This window comes from Chiroxiphia lanceolata, chromosome Z, assembly GCF_009829145.1.
Source record: "Chiroxiphia lanceolata isolate bChiLan1 chromosome Z, bChiLan1.pri, whole genome shotgun sequence".
NCBI classification, from domain to species: Eukaryota; Metazoa; Chordata; class Aves; order Passeriformes; family Pipridae; genus Chiroxiphia; species Chiroxiphia lanceolata.
The window spans coordinates 24947968-24966670 of NC_045671.1; the positions used below are offsets into that span (position 1 = coordinate 24947968).

Consider the following 18703-nt stretch of genomic DNA (forward strand, 5'->3'; position numbering starts at 1 on the left):
TTCTTCATCTGACTGCTAATATCTGGCTAACATGCAGCAGCATATTTTCACATGTATCATATATCCTTGACATCCCTTCCAAATAGCTTTTAAAATAAGCTGTTGAACTCTGACAAATCAAAAGGCTTCAAAATGTTTTTAAAAGTAATTTTCTAAGGCATTTGCTTTCAAAAGCATTTAGACACCTATCTACTTCTTGAGTTAGTTTCCAAGCAGAAATGCATTTAGAATTGAAGATTAGTAGTTTATTAATTAAGTTGTAATTTAAGATAGTTATTGCAGTTGCTATATTTCCAACTTGTGCTGTTTGCTTCGACTGACAGTTTACTGTTAAGGTATGGTAACCGTATTTCTTTGCTATTTGGTAGCACTTCAATTAGAATCTCCTGGAGTTTCCATTAGATTTGTTTTGGGTTTTTTTTATAAACAATTATCAGTTCTGCTGTTTGCAGCATTTTAGAGTCCTTTGTTATTTGCCTAATAGCTGTTGGAGGCTATATTTTAAAAAACTATTAATCAGGAAGTCAAAATGTTTTTCCTAATTTGCCGTTATTATGCCAAACTCTGTCTCAACAAGTTTTTCATCACAAATCCAATGTCAAAAGTGAGAAGTGAGAGACTGGAAGTTTGATCCCAAAACTACACTAAAGGTCACTGTGCTTCCTTTAAAAGTACTTGCTGCACCTGTATGTAAAGCCCTGACATTGTTAATTCATTTTGACATCATGTAATAACATTTCAAGTTGTTCCAGGAATATGATGCTCAGAAATTTGCCAAAGGCTGTCAAATGCTTTCTTCAAACCCAAATGTCTATGGTGAGAGATTTTTGCTGTTCAGTGCTCTCTGTTAGAGATACTGCTCAGATTAAAGTGTTCTGGATAAAAGACTAGCCAGCCACTTCACCTTAGCCACTTCCATTACTCTGCTTTAAAAGGTTTACCTGGTGCTATACTTAAGAGAAATGAGTGATTTTCCTGTTCTTCTTGTCAAAAGCTCTCAATGCTTCCCTAATCTTGATCTTCAGCTTCAGCTTCCCCAGATTTTAACTTTCTCTTTTCTCTTCTTTGTAACTGGAAGCACTGCACTGGTTTGTTCTGGATGTTTAAATTCTTTTACAAATGGATCATAGGTTGCTAGGGTGTTTGTTGGTTGGTGGGGTTTTTTTTGTTTTGGTTTGTTTTGTTGGGGTTTTTTGTTTGGTTGGTTTTTTGCATTGAGCATTTGCAATTACTTGAAGAATCTGTTTGTTGTTTTCTTGCTTAAGGTTTTTCCAGACTTCCCTGTTGTGGTAAATAGCACAAGCTTGCCCACTAAGAACTTGCTAAACAGAATTTTACAACTTCATAGGCAAAACTTTCAGTAATCTCTTCAAAACCCTGTGAATATGATGCACTGGTCTATGATACACAAATGTGCCTCCTGGAGACGTTCCATTCAGCAAATAAAGAGGAGAGAAAAGTTAGTAAAAAATTAAAATTTATGTAATTGATACAATGGAAGAAAAATATGATAAACTTGAGCCTTTAAAAAATGAGATAAAAGAGGAACACTTTTTAGCTGAAGTCATCAATTCAAAACCAGGATTCAAGCTTGTAAAATTGTTCAGTGGAAGGAAGCTGCCCACTTGTCTGGAAACGGTCATACATTTTTATGTCATGGAAGAGGAAGGAGCATCACAGTATGCTGATCTGTAATTCACATAAAAAACTGCAACAGGTCCTGTCACCTTTATCAGTGTGTGCTAGCCATATTCTTTGCTTCTCCATCCAGAAGAAATTGCACCTGTGTTTTCTGTCACCACTGCCTGCTTTCAGCTCACCCAACCAGAAAAGTCCCAACTTTGACATCTGTTTCTGATTGCACATCATCTTTCCTGCTGCCTTTTGGGTGTCCTGCAGCCCAGAGCACTTCTCAAATCCACCAAAGGTTTTATTCTATATTTTAATAACACTATTATTCTAGGATACAGAATTGCAATTAATAATTCTGAATACTTATGCATCTTGAATATGGTCTGACTTGGGGGTCCTGATGAAATCTATCTGCCATGGGTTGTGCATTTCAGGGATTGGGCCAGGGAAGACCTTGAGATGTGGTATCTGCCTGCCACTGGTCACTTGATACTCTGGGGTTGATCCAGGGCCAAGCACAGTTTCAGTGACAGCAAGTAGGTCCACCCTGGACTCTTCTCTGATGGAGTTGTCCAGGGCCCTATCTGAGGTGCTCTGCAGCAGCTGGAAGAACACATTACCAAGAATCACGATGTTTGAAAGGCTTTTGGGGCCTGTTGGAGTTCTGATGATATCAGAGCAAATCTGCACCAAGTGAGCTGGTGGTTCCTTTTTTAAAGGAAAAACTAGACATTTCCCATGTTCAACAAAATGGTAGAAACACCTCCAGCCACACAGCTTTCAGGCAGCTTGTATTCCTCCTGAAGTGCTTCACACACTAAACTGTGATGTACACCACTGTGTTTTGGCATCTAAACCAAAGATCAAACCAAGGCATAAAATCATACCAGAAAAACACTTTCAACAAATTGTAAATAAGTCTTGCATGAACTGATGAAGTTTTATTGCTTTCTCATGTTTTTCTTCTTTGTGTAAAGTCAACCACCACAAAAAATGCCAGTATGGGGATTAGTAAACAGCTTCTTGATTAACCACTGATGTACTGTAACCTTCTGGCATCAGGTAAAATAATGTACATATCAAAGACTGAAGAAAATTTTTATTTAATACTTAGATGTATTCCAGTACTAAGTTGTGTAGGGATTTTAAATCCTAGCATTACTGGTTTCTCATTTTGGGTTTTTTTGTGATGTTTCCTCAAAAGTGGGGGACTTTGTTGCTTTATAAATGACCTTCTTTTTCTTCCCGAATAAAAATATTGTCCTCTTCCAAAAAGGAAATTGAGCAGTCTGGTATAGTAAGGACAAGTCACAAAGAACAGGTGTTAAAAGGTTTAAGAGAAGAGTGAAAGAACATAGTATAAAAGTTTTTGATCCAAAGATCCATTATTGCACAAATTCTCTGTGATTTCAACAGTCTTGTTCTTCTATTGGAAACTGTAAATATGGAAAGGAATTAAGATTTGGCTTTTGCACAAAAACCAAATCAGGAAAAATCAGTTAAGAAAAATAGTGAAATGATATAATTAAATTCAAGTGCTTTAAATTACTAAACATTAAAACATTGTAGATAGTGTCAGAAATAAGAGTAGAAAGAAACCATTATTAGTGAAAGGCCATTGCAGTTAAACTAGACCAAGTTTAGGGGAGGATTTAGTCTTGGAGATTAGTCAGCATGAGTTATGCTTACGGATCAATGGTAGTAAAGTACCTCAGAAGTTTCTGTGAGGCTTTTGCAATTTTAATGATATCCTTCATGGTTGAGAAGAATATATTAAGTGTTCTTAGTCAACACTTGCAAAAATGTGCTCATAAATAGTTATAACTGTTCAAACACTACTACAAAGAAGAAAAATAATAGGCTTTATTGTTTTGAGATAATAGGATAAATTAAAAATCCATCATTTCTTGCAAGTTTTTGAGTGGGGTCAGAATGCTTAATGAAAAACTGAAATCTGGACCCAGTTTTACTACAGTTGATTGTGACTCAAAACAGCCAGAAATTCCAAGAAAGAAAACATAATTTACCCATCACTTGTCATACTGGAGATTTTTATCTTTGCAGTCTCTTCTACTTGCAGCCACCCTACAAATTCATACAGCCAGTTTGCACCTCTTGCAGTATAAACTGTACAAGAATATGGCTGGAACTAAATCTAAACAACACTTAGAAAAAGCAGTGTGTTAAATACTACTTCAAGATGCATATTCATCAGCATCTATGGCTCTTTCTAAAGAGATTTTGGCACAATGAGATTTGACATCTGCATTTTGAAATACTTTAGTTTACAGTTAATGGATAGTAGACAAAGATGAAAGATGCACAGTGCAAATAGGTTCCCTCAGCATTTCCAAGAGAATTACTTAGACATAATGGCATTACTGTCATAAAGTGATCACAAACATGGGATTAACAGTTAACCATGAAGGATATGAGTCATAAAGCTTTCCTCTGGTGCTTATTTCAGAGGCTGTTTTCTATTGGTATAACATTTGAGAAGAAATATAAGGTAAGGGATTTCTATCTAAGGATCTATTAAAAACAAACAAACAAACACAACAATAAAACAACAAAAAAAGTACCAGCAAGAAAGGTCTTTGTTTCTGAGAAGGAATTGTTAACAGTTTTGCTATGTGCTCTCACCCCAATTTAGGAACACTTCAGTACAGATTTCACTGTAGTTTCACTGTGGAAATAAGATCATTTTATCCACTATCCATCTCACTTTTTAAGACTGCTAAGCAACAAATTTCTCACTTCATTCACTTTTAGGTCACCTTATGCTGCCACATGTCCCTATTTGTCCAGCTTTGCTTTTGGAAAGTAAAGATTGTGACATTGATGACAAATTTCTATGCATCTGCTTGCAAATAGTTTGAAGTTTCTTTATCCCCTATCTTGCTACCCCGAACATCATAGAGAAGATTCTCAGAACAAAATACAACTACTGCCAGCTGTCTTAAAGACTAAAATTCATTTAAATGTTTTACAGTAGAGTGTTCTTTTGAATCCTTAGAGTCAGGGCTCCAAGCGAGTGGATCTGCACACACTTCCCAGTACAGTCACTTTCTGAGCCTTAATGCTTGATTCTGACATTGCTAACAGTGGTTTCTGTCAAGCTAGTTCCAGGGACTGCAGAAAAACTGCTGTGTAATTATAACTGCCTTCATTACACAAGTACATACATGACCAGTACATCAGCTTCATAAAGACAGGAAAAAAATCCTGTGAGCTCATCTTAAGATATCTCCTGAAATTTGAAGGTACTTTCCCTTGTATTGAAAACTGATCTTTCGATCTATCAGTACAAATAGGCACCATATTAATTTGCCAAATCTTTTTATGGTGCAACCTTTCAAACATCAGTAAGCACACAACACATTTCTGCTAAACGCAAGCATTCCACATCTTCCCAATGAAAGCATAAAATTAATTCCATGGAAAGAAAGTGACACCAAAATTAGAGTAACTTAGCTCAAAACCAGAACTACCAAACACAGAGAAATGAAGTCAAACCATTGTCAAGCAGTAGGACTGAGGACTGAGAAGGTCAGCATATTTAGAAAGATCACATACCAGCTGGATGAGGCACATAAGCAGTCATAGGAGCGGTGGCACAATTTCTTGGAATCCTATGACTCAGCAAGGTTATTTGTGTTGGCATAAGATTGTATTTTTTAAAAATTTGTATATTTTTACTTGTCTTGTGCTACTGTTGCATGTGTTGTCAGGGCTGTTGTGAAACAAAGAGAGGCCTTATCCTCTGTTTTGTTGATGTGCACACAATTTTTCTTGGGTTTATGTAAATTAATAAAATCTACATTGAATACTAGAACAAACAGATGCTTGCAGCTGCTCTGCTGCTGGAAACATGCCTCTTGCTAATTTCACTTTTTGCTTTCAGAATGGTATTAAAGTAACTCAGTGGCCAGCATCAGATTACAGGGAACTTTTCTTCTTTGTTATGGATGCTTTAAAGTTGTTTTATAGAACAAAGAGACCCTGGAGTTCAAAAACACCTGAAGAGACTCTTCCTGACATTCTTGAGAGTATTCTAGAAGCCCATGACCCCAAGGGAACAGGCAGGTATGGGGCCTGGATCCCTCAGCAAATGCAGAGCCTAAGCAGAACCCACTGTTATTTTTATCAGTGCTCTCCTCTTGCTGCAGGCACATGCATGGGATAAAGCCTCATGGTTGTTTCACTCAACTATTGCATTTTAGGTAGCAGGTCTTACTGTTTCAACATGTTATTCCATAACAAAATTTACTTACTTTTGCTGAAGAGGAGTTATGCTCATCAACATCCCTGAGTTTTCCTTGGTTTCTAACCTTGTGGTACCACAAGTAAACCACAGAAGATGGCTTTGTTACTTCTAGAGTTGCTTGATGGTGACAACCTTATAGAAAGACAGTGAGACCAGAAGGTAATCTGGGCAATGTGTCCTTCCAACGTAGAAAATGCAGACCCACAAAGGGGGTCATCTTTGCTCTGAATCAAGTCTGGGGCATAACTTGATCCTGCTTTTCAATTTTTTTTTTTTTCAAGATATTGGCATGCATATATCACAATTATACTATGTAAGTAATTCATTAAGAATGCGACCTCTCAGAGAAATGTAGTATCCTTTTTCACTCTTTTGTTGTTTCTGGAGTGTCTTTGCACCCCATTAGATTTTGTTACTGCAAAAGATGCATGTTTGGAATTCCCAGGTACAATTTCCAGGATTAATTACTGGAGGCTGGAAGGAGACTCGGCAAAGCAAAGAACCTCTCGATTCTTGCATATAAAATACAACCCTATATCAACCAGACTTTACACACTTAGGCAGGCTAAATGATGTACAAAAAAGTGACACACTTATTAGCTGCCATTTTTCATCAAGTTCTCCATCACCTTTGTTGAGAAGTAAAAGCCTACTTCTGGAGTTCATGAAATGTTGTACAGAAAACATATGTTATCCCAGATGTCTGGGTGAACTATTAACAAGCCATCATGTCAGGTGCTCTTTGTCCCCTTTTTCTCTCACCCACTTCTGATAATTAGCTGAAACTCAGCATTCAAGAATACTTCCTTTGTTAAATGCCTGTGGAATGAAGTAAGGCTACAGGATTAATTCCAATATTTTAGAAACCCACACATAGTTTAGAAGTAGCAGTTCTGAGAAGAAGCAGATTTTTTTACTTTTTCTCTCTTTTCCACCAAAATCCAAGTATATGAAATTTAGATGAGCTCTTAGTGTGGCTCTTACTAGGCTTGATTTGGTACTCATGTTCATTACATACTTTCTCACTATAGATTTTAGGAGAATCACTCCTTGTTCACTTCAGTGCAAACAGGGCCTGAATTAATGTTGACATTTCTATGTCACTCTTTTATAGACTTTTCTACTATCCCCCACTCCAACAAAAAACTGGAAGAGAGGATGATGGAGGTTCTTCTTGATTTGGGGTGAGATTTTCTCTACTTTCCATATAGAGTGGCCTTGACAAATGACTCTCAGGGTATTCAGTAACCGCCACAGAAATACCAAGGAAGACTACATAACTGGTATTAAAAAAAAAAATGCAAGAGGAATAAAAGAACAGGAACTAGTGAATGCAAAATTCTCCTTTGTGGTATAGTTTGTGCAGTTGGCTATGTCAGAGAAGAGCGGATGTATGCCAAAACGGTAGTAGATGGCAACTTGCTATTAACAGGTACATATAGTAAAGTGCCATTGAGAACCTGCTCAAGGGTTTACATGGATTTGGAATAAGGCTCTCAAGCGAAGCAAGCATAAAAGTAAGACAAAGTTAGAAAGTAAAACCCCACCACTGAGAGGTTTTCCAGGTCATAAGCAACCTAAGTCTTCCAGTAAGTAGTGGTTTCTATTTCTGATGATGTTTGCGATGGCTTGACCTAGACTGAAAATATGTAATTGAGAGTCCTACAAGTATTACTGGCAACTACAACTCCAAATTAAGGTTAATGGTGCAGTCTCATCTTGTTTAGGAAACAGCCTTGAGATCTTTGAAAGAAAAAAGCTTTTATCAGCTCCTCTGTGTCCCTGCCATGTCTCTGTACATATATACCTCATACAGTTTAGAGGTATATTGTATTATGTTGTACTATGACTGTTCTTATTCTTCCCTTTTCAAGTCATGTTTCCTTCAGTGATCTGTTTCCTGAACATATTTCTGACTTCTTTATTGCTTTTGAACCCAAAATTCAGTTCAAATTTAGACTTGAGTATGATTCTCAAGCAAGACATACAACTTAGGGCAATAGTCAGTTACCCTACTTACCTTTTTCTGCAAACAAATGGGGGTAAGTTTACCCTCATTTACATTTGAGCAGCCCTAACATGAGTAAAATGTTTAGTGTTCTTTGTCAGGAAGATTTTCTGAACAACAGAAGAGAAAAGATAGTAGAGAAAAGAGAACAGCAGAAGAGAAAAAGTACTTTCCCCCTCTCCTTTCTTAGTATTGATTCTATAAAAGAATATCCTAAAGCCATGTTAGACTACCCAATGGGAATTAATTTGATGCAATCTGTTGCATTCATTGGGAAAAAACCCCAAATACTACGTTTCTGCTTCAGTTTTTCTCTAGTACAGGTGGACAGAATTACATCCAGCACCTTTGGTGTTGTGCAATAACCAAGCCCAGTGTGAAATGCAGCTGGCCAGCTGCTTGAGGATCCTTCCTGGGGTGGGACTCTCAGGCAGCAAAGAGCCACCAAAATCAATGATCTTTGCAGAAAGAATGTTTGGGAGATACACAGGCTGTGGTCAGCCCTCGGCCATGGTGGTCTCCAGTTGCTTCAGTAAATCTTTTGCCATCAGAGTGCTCCAGTTTGCATGACCAGCAGACCCAAGAGTGGTGATCCCTTGGTCCAAAGGAGCATGAAGATCACTTTTAGTTACCATTTCCCTTAAGGTTCTTGTTTCTCTGCTGACACTGTTCATTGTATTCGATGACTTGACCAGCAGTCTTGCAAAAGGCCATAACTCATACAGTGAAAGTAACAACTACATCAGTAAGGCATGAAAACCTCATCAGACCAAACAGTATGGTTTCAGCTGTTCCTGTATCATAAACGTCCTGTTGGAGGTCACATAGTGACATAAAAAGAAGGACAACAGGATTGGCATGATCAATTCTTTTAGTCCTTTGAGCCATCGAGCGTAACCTCATTGATTGTCATGTTGGGGTTAGGGATCAAAGAAGAAAGTTTAAAGTAAAAGTAATGAAGCTACTGTTACATTAGTTCCTTTTAGCTAAATACAAGCAACTGCCTCCACCTTTATTCAAAGTAGGTTTGCTCAGCAAAACCTACTGTGTACAGCAAGCATTTTCAATGAAGAAGGCCCACCGACATGAAAAGCCCAACAGCCAGCAAAAATTCTGCACCTAACAGTCTCTACAGTGAAACAGGCTCTTGAATAATTGAGACACACAACTGCAAGAAGATAAAAAAAGTATAGCAACAAGTAAGAGTACCACAGTGGATTTGAGTGCCATTCTTTCCTTTCCTATTCAACTTTTAAGCAACATTTCCATTAATTGGGTAAACTTACCCTATTATACACATTGGTTCAGCTTCAGCTTGAGTAATTCTGATTGAGTAAATCTGCACAATTCTGTTTTGTGCAGATTGTATTTTAGCAGGTTCCCTAAAATTTAGCATTTGAATAGAGTTTCTATTCTGTACATATCTAGATGACAAAACTGTTACCCTATTCAATGCTTTTGTGGACTGTCCTAACAAAGTCACAAAAGGGAAAACTGGCATTGGAACTCTACAACATTCTCTGGCTTCTACAGAAGGGTTGGCAAAAAATGTGGCCTCCTTAGATTTTAAACTTCCAGAGTAAAAACTTCAATTTTTTTGAGAAATATTCTGATTCCTCATTGGTTCGAAAGTCAAATTGATCATGAATAAACGTTTAGTGCAATAATGGTCCCATCTAACACTATTGCCACTTCTTTGATGTATAAGCTGGTCCAGTTAAACTGCTTTAACTTTTCTCACTCAGTACTACTAATTTAACTTCCATTAAAGCAAAGTATCCTTCTTCTTCCTCCAGCCCAAGATAGGTACAGCTTAATTACAACTGTGTGCTATGCTAAGTGATAGGTTAACAGGTGAAATCACAATGCTGCCAGTCTAGTTGTGATTGTAAATATATCAGCCACAGTTGCAGCAGCAACTTTGGGGTTTGTTTTTCCAACAGATTTAAGCTGGAATTTTCAGGAAATGAGGCCAGGTCACCCTGCTTTTCATGAGCTTAATCAACCTCACTGTGTCCATTCCTGGAATAGCTGAAGCTGTCTGATTTACATGCAGCCAAGCTTGGAATGTGCCCACTGACTGGCAGGTTCAAGTACATTTTTGGTCAAAAGGGAAAGATCTATTATATTGAGGAAATGGTTATATTTTCTTCTATCTACCTAGATTTACTTGTAATGCTTTATTCTGTGTACCTAGTTGCAACCATGCGTAAGGTTTGCATTTTCTAGTTATAATTATAACAAAGGCGTGTTGGAACTTTTAACTAGACACATAGAAAGGCATTCTTTGTTACAGTTCACTGAATTAACCTACCTCATTCGTGAATCATTAATGATACTGACTGCTGGGTAAATTTACTTTGGTTGTAAATCTATAAATGGCATGGGAAGATATGCTAGAATGATTTTTCATACTTAGCTTTTAAATGAGAATATTATAGTTTCAAGGAAGGTAGAGAAAAGATACACAGCAACCTTAAAAAGTTAACAGTTTTCATTCTGTAAGATTAATTCTACCATTCTGTTTCTTGTGGTTGTATATTGCAGCGAGTGAGTATATACAGACATACAGAAGTCGTCCACTTTAAGACTGTCCATTATGAGAGAGACTTTTTAAAACTGCTTCTTGAGGCAGCTTATTTACAGTGGATAACAGACACAGTTTAAAACTCAGGTAATTCAAAACACATGTGATGTTATTTGGAGTTATAAAGTGATCCAAGGTAGGAAACAGCAAGTCTGAATATGAAGAGGCATTTTCCTGAGAATCACAGCTGAGGAAAATGGACAGTTGTGTTTTCATTTAGACATCCTCACTCTTAACTTCAAATACAAGGTGTCATGTAATTAGTATAATTAGGATATATGAATAGATTAATATTCAGAATGGAATAATTATGTTTATTATTTTCTTCTCTTATTGAAGGACATAGGTATATATCAAGATTTATTGAAATATTTTCCATTAGGACAGAGCTGGTATAAATTCAGGAATACATTGTGGCTTTAGCACAGCTGCATGGGAGAATTCCTCTAACTAAATACATGCAAAAATTTTCATCTTGTGAGACTTTCTTATGTTTCAAAATATTTTTTCCCCTAAAATAGGAAACCCCAAACACAAACACTTTATCAAGGAAAAATTCAGACAACCTTCATGCAGAAATTATGTTCTTCAGGGGAATATACGTGTCACATAACTTTTTTACTACATTTCACTCTTTTGGTATAGGATAGTTTGCTGGACATCATGAAAAAGTGGTATACCTCAGGCACACAAAAAAAAGCACATGGCTTTGAAGTATTTTGAACCATGTTACTCTCCATTCCATAGAGAACTTGCAGACTTCTCATTTGAAGGGCTCTCTCTCTCCATCAAAAAAGAAAAACTGAATTCTGAAACACTTCAATTCAGCAACTCTCAGTTCTTTATGGCTGCTTGCAGGATTCACTAACAATATTTGCTAAACCATGGGGCAAGTTTCCAACAGCAACTAAGTAATGCAGTGCAAATAAGATCACACTGGGCAAAGTTTATTTTTAGTAAAGCTCTACAAAGCTCACATGTACACCTGTCAGTGACCGTGGCCTTACCAGTTTTTATCTGCTGATGGTTGACCCAGAGCCAGCCATGCTAATTTCACAGTAAAATCAGCTAGGACCATTATTTTCAAAGGTCTGTGTGCAATGCTAACACAGCATTCCTCTGAGCTTAGTTAATTTATTAATTTGTGGTTTTTCCTTAGATTTCTAGTCCAATTCATGCATATGGTAGAAGGTAACCTCTTATTTCCTAAGCATGTTGGATTCTTAGGATGTGTTTTGGACAATATGGACATAAACATGCATAAATATCTGTCTCTTGTTTGTATTTTGTCTAATGCAGAGCTTAAAAAAATGTTCTTTTTCATATATTAAATACTCTGAAATAGTGTAATTGTTTCAGTATGTTAGAAACAATAACCAGACAAAAAAGCAAAATACCTTTATATGTTTTACTGTTGAACCACACGAGCAAAGAAACCAATTAAAAATCAAAAATGATCACAGCACAAAAATGTAATTAAATTTTCTTCTTTTATTTGTGTCTCCACGCAGGGTGTAAACACCCACTGAGGCATTCATTTATCTGTATCTCTATCTCTAGCCTCACTATAACAATAATTAAATCCAGACTTAAAAATCTAACCCAAGAGTTTTTTAGAACAAATCTCTGAGGGTTTTTTTTCCCCATTTCTGTTTCTAATTATACAAACTATGCAAACACTAGTAGTTTTATGGTGAAGGACAATGACTGGAGCAGTCTTCTTTAAAGGTATCTCTCAACAAGATGTTCTACAGGTAATATAACAGAGTTACAGTTTTCAGATTTTATTTTGTACCATCCACATACACATTTCACTTTACTTTTTACATAAAACAGAACTTTATCAAACAGGACAAAAATAACTTATGATTGTATGAAAAGTAACTGTAAAAAAATCACAAAATTATACATACTAGTAGAGCAAAAAGTGTAACTAATTATTTTGATTTTTTTTTCATGACATGCAACAGGTATTTCTTTAGAGCAACTATCAGCCAGATATACAGTATGGCAAATTAAGATCATATGTGTATATGTAAGTGTGTATAAATATGTAGATTACTCTGTAAGGTTTAGGAAAAACATAATCCCACTTTCTCTCCTTACCAAAGTGCTTTGTGTAAAAAATATTACACAAGATGCTGCTTTCTGTACAGAATAAAAGGAATTTTTTTTTCTTAAATATAAGCCCCCTCAGCTAATTTTAAATGGTAATTTTCATTTGCTTTACTTGCTTCTAGAAAATATATATTAGAAAAACCCAAACCAACAAAACAAACCAAAAACAAAATTCCATACAAAGAACAAAAAAGTGCTGTTTAAAAAAGTCTGCTATAAAATTACACAAGGAAAACAGGGAATAAACAATTAAAATATAATTTTTATACTCATTCACACCTCTTCAAAGAAAGCTGAAAACAAAGTACAATGTGACAGATTGACATATGGTTTTAGCACTGCAATACTTCAGCACCTGGTATTATTAAACCATAATGCTTATATGCTTGTATGTATATATACACAGAAAGGGAGATCCAAATAAACACATACACTCATACACTCCCACATGTACATATGCACTTTCAAACTGTATTTTAAACTCCAGTGTAGATCCATTTCTAATGCAGATATAAATAGATCATTGAGTCTGAAAACAAGTGAATTGTATAAAAGAATGATTGTAAATAATTTCATGCTAATATTGTTTCATGTCCATAGTCTAAAATAACTTCATCTTTTAGATATGAATCCCTTTAGAAAGTTAACAATCCAGCAAGTAGAATAACAACATAAAAATCACTAAGGCACAAGTATTTGAAGATAACTCAGTAACTGGCATTACTTTATTTTCCCAAGCACCTTTTTCATTGTAACATGTGACAAACACAATTCCCTAATTAAATATCTAAAATACTTGAGACTTTTTTATACAATTGCCCTCAGTGATTAAGTTGATGCCCTGAAGTCAGTCCGGTTTCAAAGAGAATAATGAAATTAATTGTGACGAATCCTCTCTGTCTCCGAAAGAGAAGTAAACATAGGCATACCTTTTTACAGACTGGTAGCCCACTCTTGTGTGTTTGATGTAACTATACCCTTACTCCTTCTTTTTAGGATTAAGGTTCATGGAAAGCTGTGAATATATATATATTATGTATGTGTGAAATAATGAATTAATGACTTGCAGAAGTTTCCTTTTTAAAATGTAACTGATGAAGCCCCAAATTATGAATGCCCTTTTTGAATTCTGTACCCCCGCTTTTCCTTTGGTCAGGAAGTTTCAAAATGTAAAATCCCCCACTCTACTGAACAGCTTGTACATTCAGATACTAGAAAAATATTTCAAAAGGTTTAAAAGTCAGGGTATTACAGATCTGAAGACAGCAACAATATTTCAGTTTTGTGCACAGCAATGGACAAATTCTGAACAACCATGTGGTTAAAAGAACCTTGAAGGATTTGTATGTACAAAGTATGTATGTACACGTATGTACACACATACGTCCACACTGAGCCTGATTCTGCTCTTGCTGACTTTGGTGGAACAAAACACAGTCCCACACATTTGAAATTGAAGTGTTCAGTGTGACTAATTATTCCTGCTGAATCAACTTATGCTTGTGCAGTGAATGCATAATGGGCTTTAAGACAGCACAAAAATTAAAGCTTAATTAAAAAGTGAAACTTGTGGTCAATGCACTGGGCCAGATCATACACTAATGCAAAAGGACTGTGTATGTATAGCTGTAAGGGATGCCTGATGTCATTTAACCTAATGCAAACCACATATTATAACATGTGGACCTATTATTGCAAGCTGGAGCAAGGGGACACCTTCACCTGTGATGTGAAAAACAGAATAAAAGGGGGAAGAACTTAGCACAGAGTTATCTGTATTTTAGTCACACTACTTCTTATTGTACTTCATTTATGTGCATGGTTTATCCATTTATTCTACACATTAATTGATGAAAATCTCTCCATTAAACATTTAAGTACATACGCCTGTACATAAGAATATATGTAATGAATAAAAACCTCAAAAGATTGCCAGTGTTTATAAACATCTGGACATAAATTCATCTATTCAACATAATAGCAAATTATGAATCTGAGCCAAATGCACTGAAAAACTCAAAAAATTTTTGCAGAAAAGAGTTTGTATAAACATTTTTTTTTTTATGTTCATCTTTCCAGAAGAGTGATTTCAGAAGCATAGCTGTGGTCTAGCCTGTAAGAACAAACTGAATTTCTGTCCTTACTATATCAGGTCATGAGAACGTTAAGATGCACACTACACGGTTAAGAAGTCTACAAAATAGACGAACAGGGATTAATCATCTAAAAACTCAGTTCTGCATAATGTAAGAGTTGTTTCCAAGGTATACAGGATCACAGTGATGCCATGTCTTCACTGCAAAATACTGGATTTAACTCATAATCTTGGTACCTTTCATGAAGGGCAACTACATTTGCTTTCATCCAGGACAAAATTCAAGGACTAGAGCCTGACACTGAGTAGAAAAATCAAAACCACCAAACCAGTTCAGCTTTACCTCTAAGTAACCACAGGGAACACAGCACACTTAAGAGTAGCTCTTTCTGAAAATGTGTTATAGAAAATATTAGGGCAATAAAAATTTAATTGAATCAATACAAACTGGTTTTTAAAAAAATCTGTAGAATTTAAGGTAGAATCTTTCCTACGCAGTATTTTAAACCTCCCTACAGAATACTATAGCACGTACAGCAATACAGCTCTACAGTATAATTAAAAAGCAACAGAAAGTTAAAATGTACTTATTCTTATCTGGCATCTGTGCTAAATAGAGACAAAGTCTATGTAAATTCTCATGTGTTTAACCCTTCTTATTCATGCTTAAAGCATTGGGTCGGAATGAATATTGGAAAAACAGCAATAGCCATATTGTATGGCTTAAAATACAGAGGGAAGGAAGAGACACATAACTCGAGGCCTGTAAGAAATCCAGTACCAATGATCTTTGACTCCAAAAAGAAGCCACATCACCACGTCCAATGGGGAGTGCAAACTTATATGTCTAATTTCTCTCCCTTCTGGATACTGGTGTGTGTTTAACTTCGGAAGCATCACATGCAAACAGGTTGTGCAAAAAGCTGTATGCCTTTGAAATGGTTTGTAGTATGCTCTAGTTTTACTTCTTTTCCTCTTTTGAAAAACATATTTTCTAAAGCTTTGTTCTTCAGTAAGTGCACCCATTCAGCTTGAAAGGATTGCAGCTAACAAGCAGTTTTCTTATTTGGTCTCTGAATTCCCTTTGAGAAATTGCAAAGAAGAAATAATAAAAAAATAGAGTTGCTGTGCCACAGATGAGAAGAAAAGAAACAATTGCTAAGGTTTTGGCAAAGCTTGCTTTCTCCAAACATTCCCCTTCTCAGTTGGAGCTTGATTAAATGAAGAATGCTCAGTGACTGCTTTTTTCCTCTCCATTATGTATGTATATCCAGTCATATCCCCATACATACGTGGCAGTTTCATGGAGAGAAATATTTTGTGGAGAAATACAAGAAGGGCAAGTTGAAATGGAATGAAGTTCTTGTAACTAGATTTATATTACTTTAGCCTTCAGTGTACACGGAAGAAAGCTGGCTAGAATGACGATCCACTGCATTTACTTGTAGGAAACTGCTGTCCTCTGGCATGCTGCAAGCTGAATCACCAAAGATACCTATGGACCCTGCTGGAAAGTCATACACTAGGGAAAAAAACCCAAAAACCAGTTAATTAACTAGGATAGCTATATCATGGAATATGCCCTAATACTTATACATAGATCTGGAAATGGTTTTAAATCAAATACACAAACAAAACAAACAAGCCAACATATGTTTGAAATTAATTACATAACTTACTGCTTACCAAGGGAGGAATTTTCAGTTCTGTCAGAATCGAGTCTGATGTATAGCAGATTTCATCACAACTAACACTTCTCCATATAATGGGTGTTAAAATTGTGATAATTTAAAAAATAAACTTCATGCTTACTTAACAAATTTCATCATACTGAACTCATGATAAAAGACAATAAAATATTGTAGAATAAACTGCTGTAAAGCAGACCCTGGCACAGAAATTACTACCTTCTACAAGTAATGATAGTAAACACAAGAGTAACTGTTTGCATAAAAACTGCCATCTTTTGGATAACAGGTTTACATACTGTGAGATGCCTCTTTGAAATTACAGGTGCATTGGCTTTGCAATGCACTACTGAAGGACCAAGGATGTAAAAGGATGTTCTTTGAAATCAAAGAACAATAAATGTTAAGTGAATTCATCCTATGTGGAAGGACAGTAAAAGACTTGGTGCTTAACTGTGTTGAGGTCTTAAGATTAGGCTCACTGTCTTGTACTGATCCTTGCACAGAGGGAACTTTCTCCTTTCCAGAGCAGCATACAAGCCCCTGAGGCATTTTTCATCTGGGCAGAGACTAAGTTAAGTGCACACAGAAAGCACACACCCAGGCAGTTCTTGTCATGGAAATGTGAAAAAATTAAATTCAAGACTGATAAAACCAAAACATATACAAAGCAAAATCAGTGGTTTGAATCATCTCAGGTCCCTGCCACAACACATGCAGTGAAGTGGAGTGGCTGCACAAATATCACACAGGGCTCAATGGACTGCATTTCGAAGCAAATACACAAGCTAGAGAGTGTTTGACCCCCACAGGTTAGAACCTTGAGAAGCCCTCAACAGAGTACAGTTTACACACAAGCCAGTTGTTGCTGTCATCTATGGTGACTGCCTGCCTCCCCATGCCAACCACTCCACAAAGGTCTGAAAACCATCTCCTCTTTTTGAGTCAAAGAGTCAAGTCTGTCATGAGACATCCCAGTCACATACACTCACATAGCTCAAGCAGCTCAACGTTCACAAACTGTACCCAGTCATGCATGAAGTCACCAGCTGTCATTTACCTGTGATACCAGAATGACCTGAAAAAGTTCGATGGAAAAGGCCAAGCCCTGCCTGGTCTGCTGATGTGGGAGCTAAGCAGTCTTCAAAAGGAGGAACCATATTGCAAGAAATACCATGTTGTACATTCTTCTGAGCGTCAGCATGATGTGGAGGGCAGAAAGTCTGAAGCTGCCCATAAAAACCTAGAACAAGGAGAAAAAGGCCATCAGTAAAAGACCTGGACAGAGATCCAAAGGATAGTATTTGGAACTGCGGCTGAGAGAATGATAAAAACCTCAACTGCCATAACACCAGGTCTTCAATAATTTTACACAAATAAAGTAGTGTTGATATGAAGCTCCCTAAAACTTCCTCCATTTGCTACCGATTTCAAACACAATCTACTTCATCTTCTGATATCCTGATTCCAAGCATGACTTGTGAGAGACACTGACTGTCTAGAAGTTGAAATTTTTCAGGAAATTTCTCCCTGTACTCTGCAATGCTGCTGTCTGAACTGGTTCTCTCCAGAGATCACAGTGGACATCTGCCTGAAAAATCTAAGAAAATGCTTAATTCAAAATAAAGGAAGATTACACAAGCAAAGTCTGAGTAACACTTGAGAGTCTGTCACTGATGCCAAGACAACCGGCTGATAGTGGGGACATATGCAGAGACTCTGAAGGGCTGCTAGATGATGATGGGGCCTGCTTTTTGCATGTACAGGGTGAGAGCCTAACCCAGTCATCAGCAGCAATAAGTCCACAGGGAAGAGAACCAAGACCACTGTGTCACATGGCAGAAAAATCTCCACTAGGGTTTTTTTTCTAAAAGTTTTTTGTTCCTGAAGTGATATTTCAGAGAGGCATATAAGCACTGAGCAAATTCACACTGAAGTCCATGCCAAAGTGTGTATTTATATAACAAAAATCACTCTTCTTTGTAGGAGAGGGACACATATGCAGTCTAAGGAGGCACAGACAGATACTCTGCAGTAGGTTGGTCAAAAGATTTTCTCATGGAAGCAAGATCTTTTCTCCTGCCTAAAGAACTGCTGTCTGTTCAGTCTGAAAGAAGGCTTTTATATGTAGAAGATCATTGGAATGCATTTATTTCTGTTTTCTATACTATGGTCTTAAGAGTAAATGTCAGAAGTAAAACCACAAATCAGTATTAGAATATCTGTATTCTTTTCTTGTAAGAAAAACTGTGAATCAAGCTCCTCTCTCCCAGTGCTGTGTCTCCTTGTTCTCACCACTCTCTTTCTC

At 36.6% G+C, this 18703-nt stretch overlaps 1 protein-coding gene across 10 annotated transcripts in view; it reads right to left on the minus strand.

Moving 5' to 3' along the window:
- GLIS3 (GLIS family zinc finger 3) overlaps window positions 1-18703 on the minus strand; it is a 193709-nt gene that overhangs the window by 20310 nt on the left and 154696 nt on the right. For 7 of the 10 annotated variants that reach the window (XM_032675671.1, XM_032675676.1, XM_032675673.1 and 4 more), the window contains one exon: window positions 17456-17638. In XM_032675671.1, coding sequence (XP_032531562.1) covers window positions 17456-17638 — 183 coding nt within the window. Of the gene's footprint in view, window positions 1-11891; window positions 16230-17455; window positions 17639-18703 lie in introns of those variants that run through there. The other 3 variants (XM_032675675.1, XM_032675674.1, XM_032675670.1) reach the window with 1 other exon arrangement.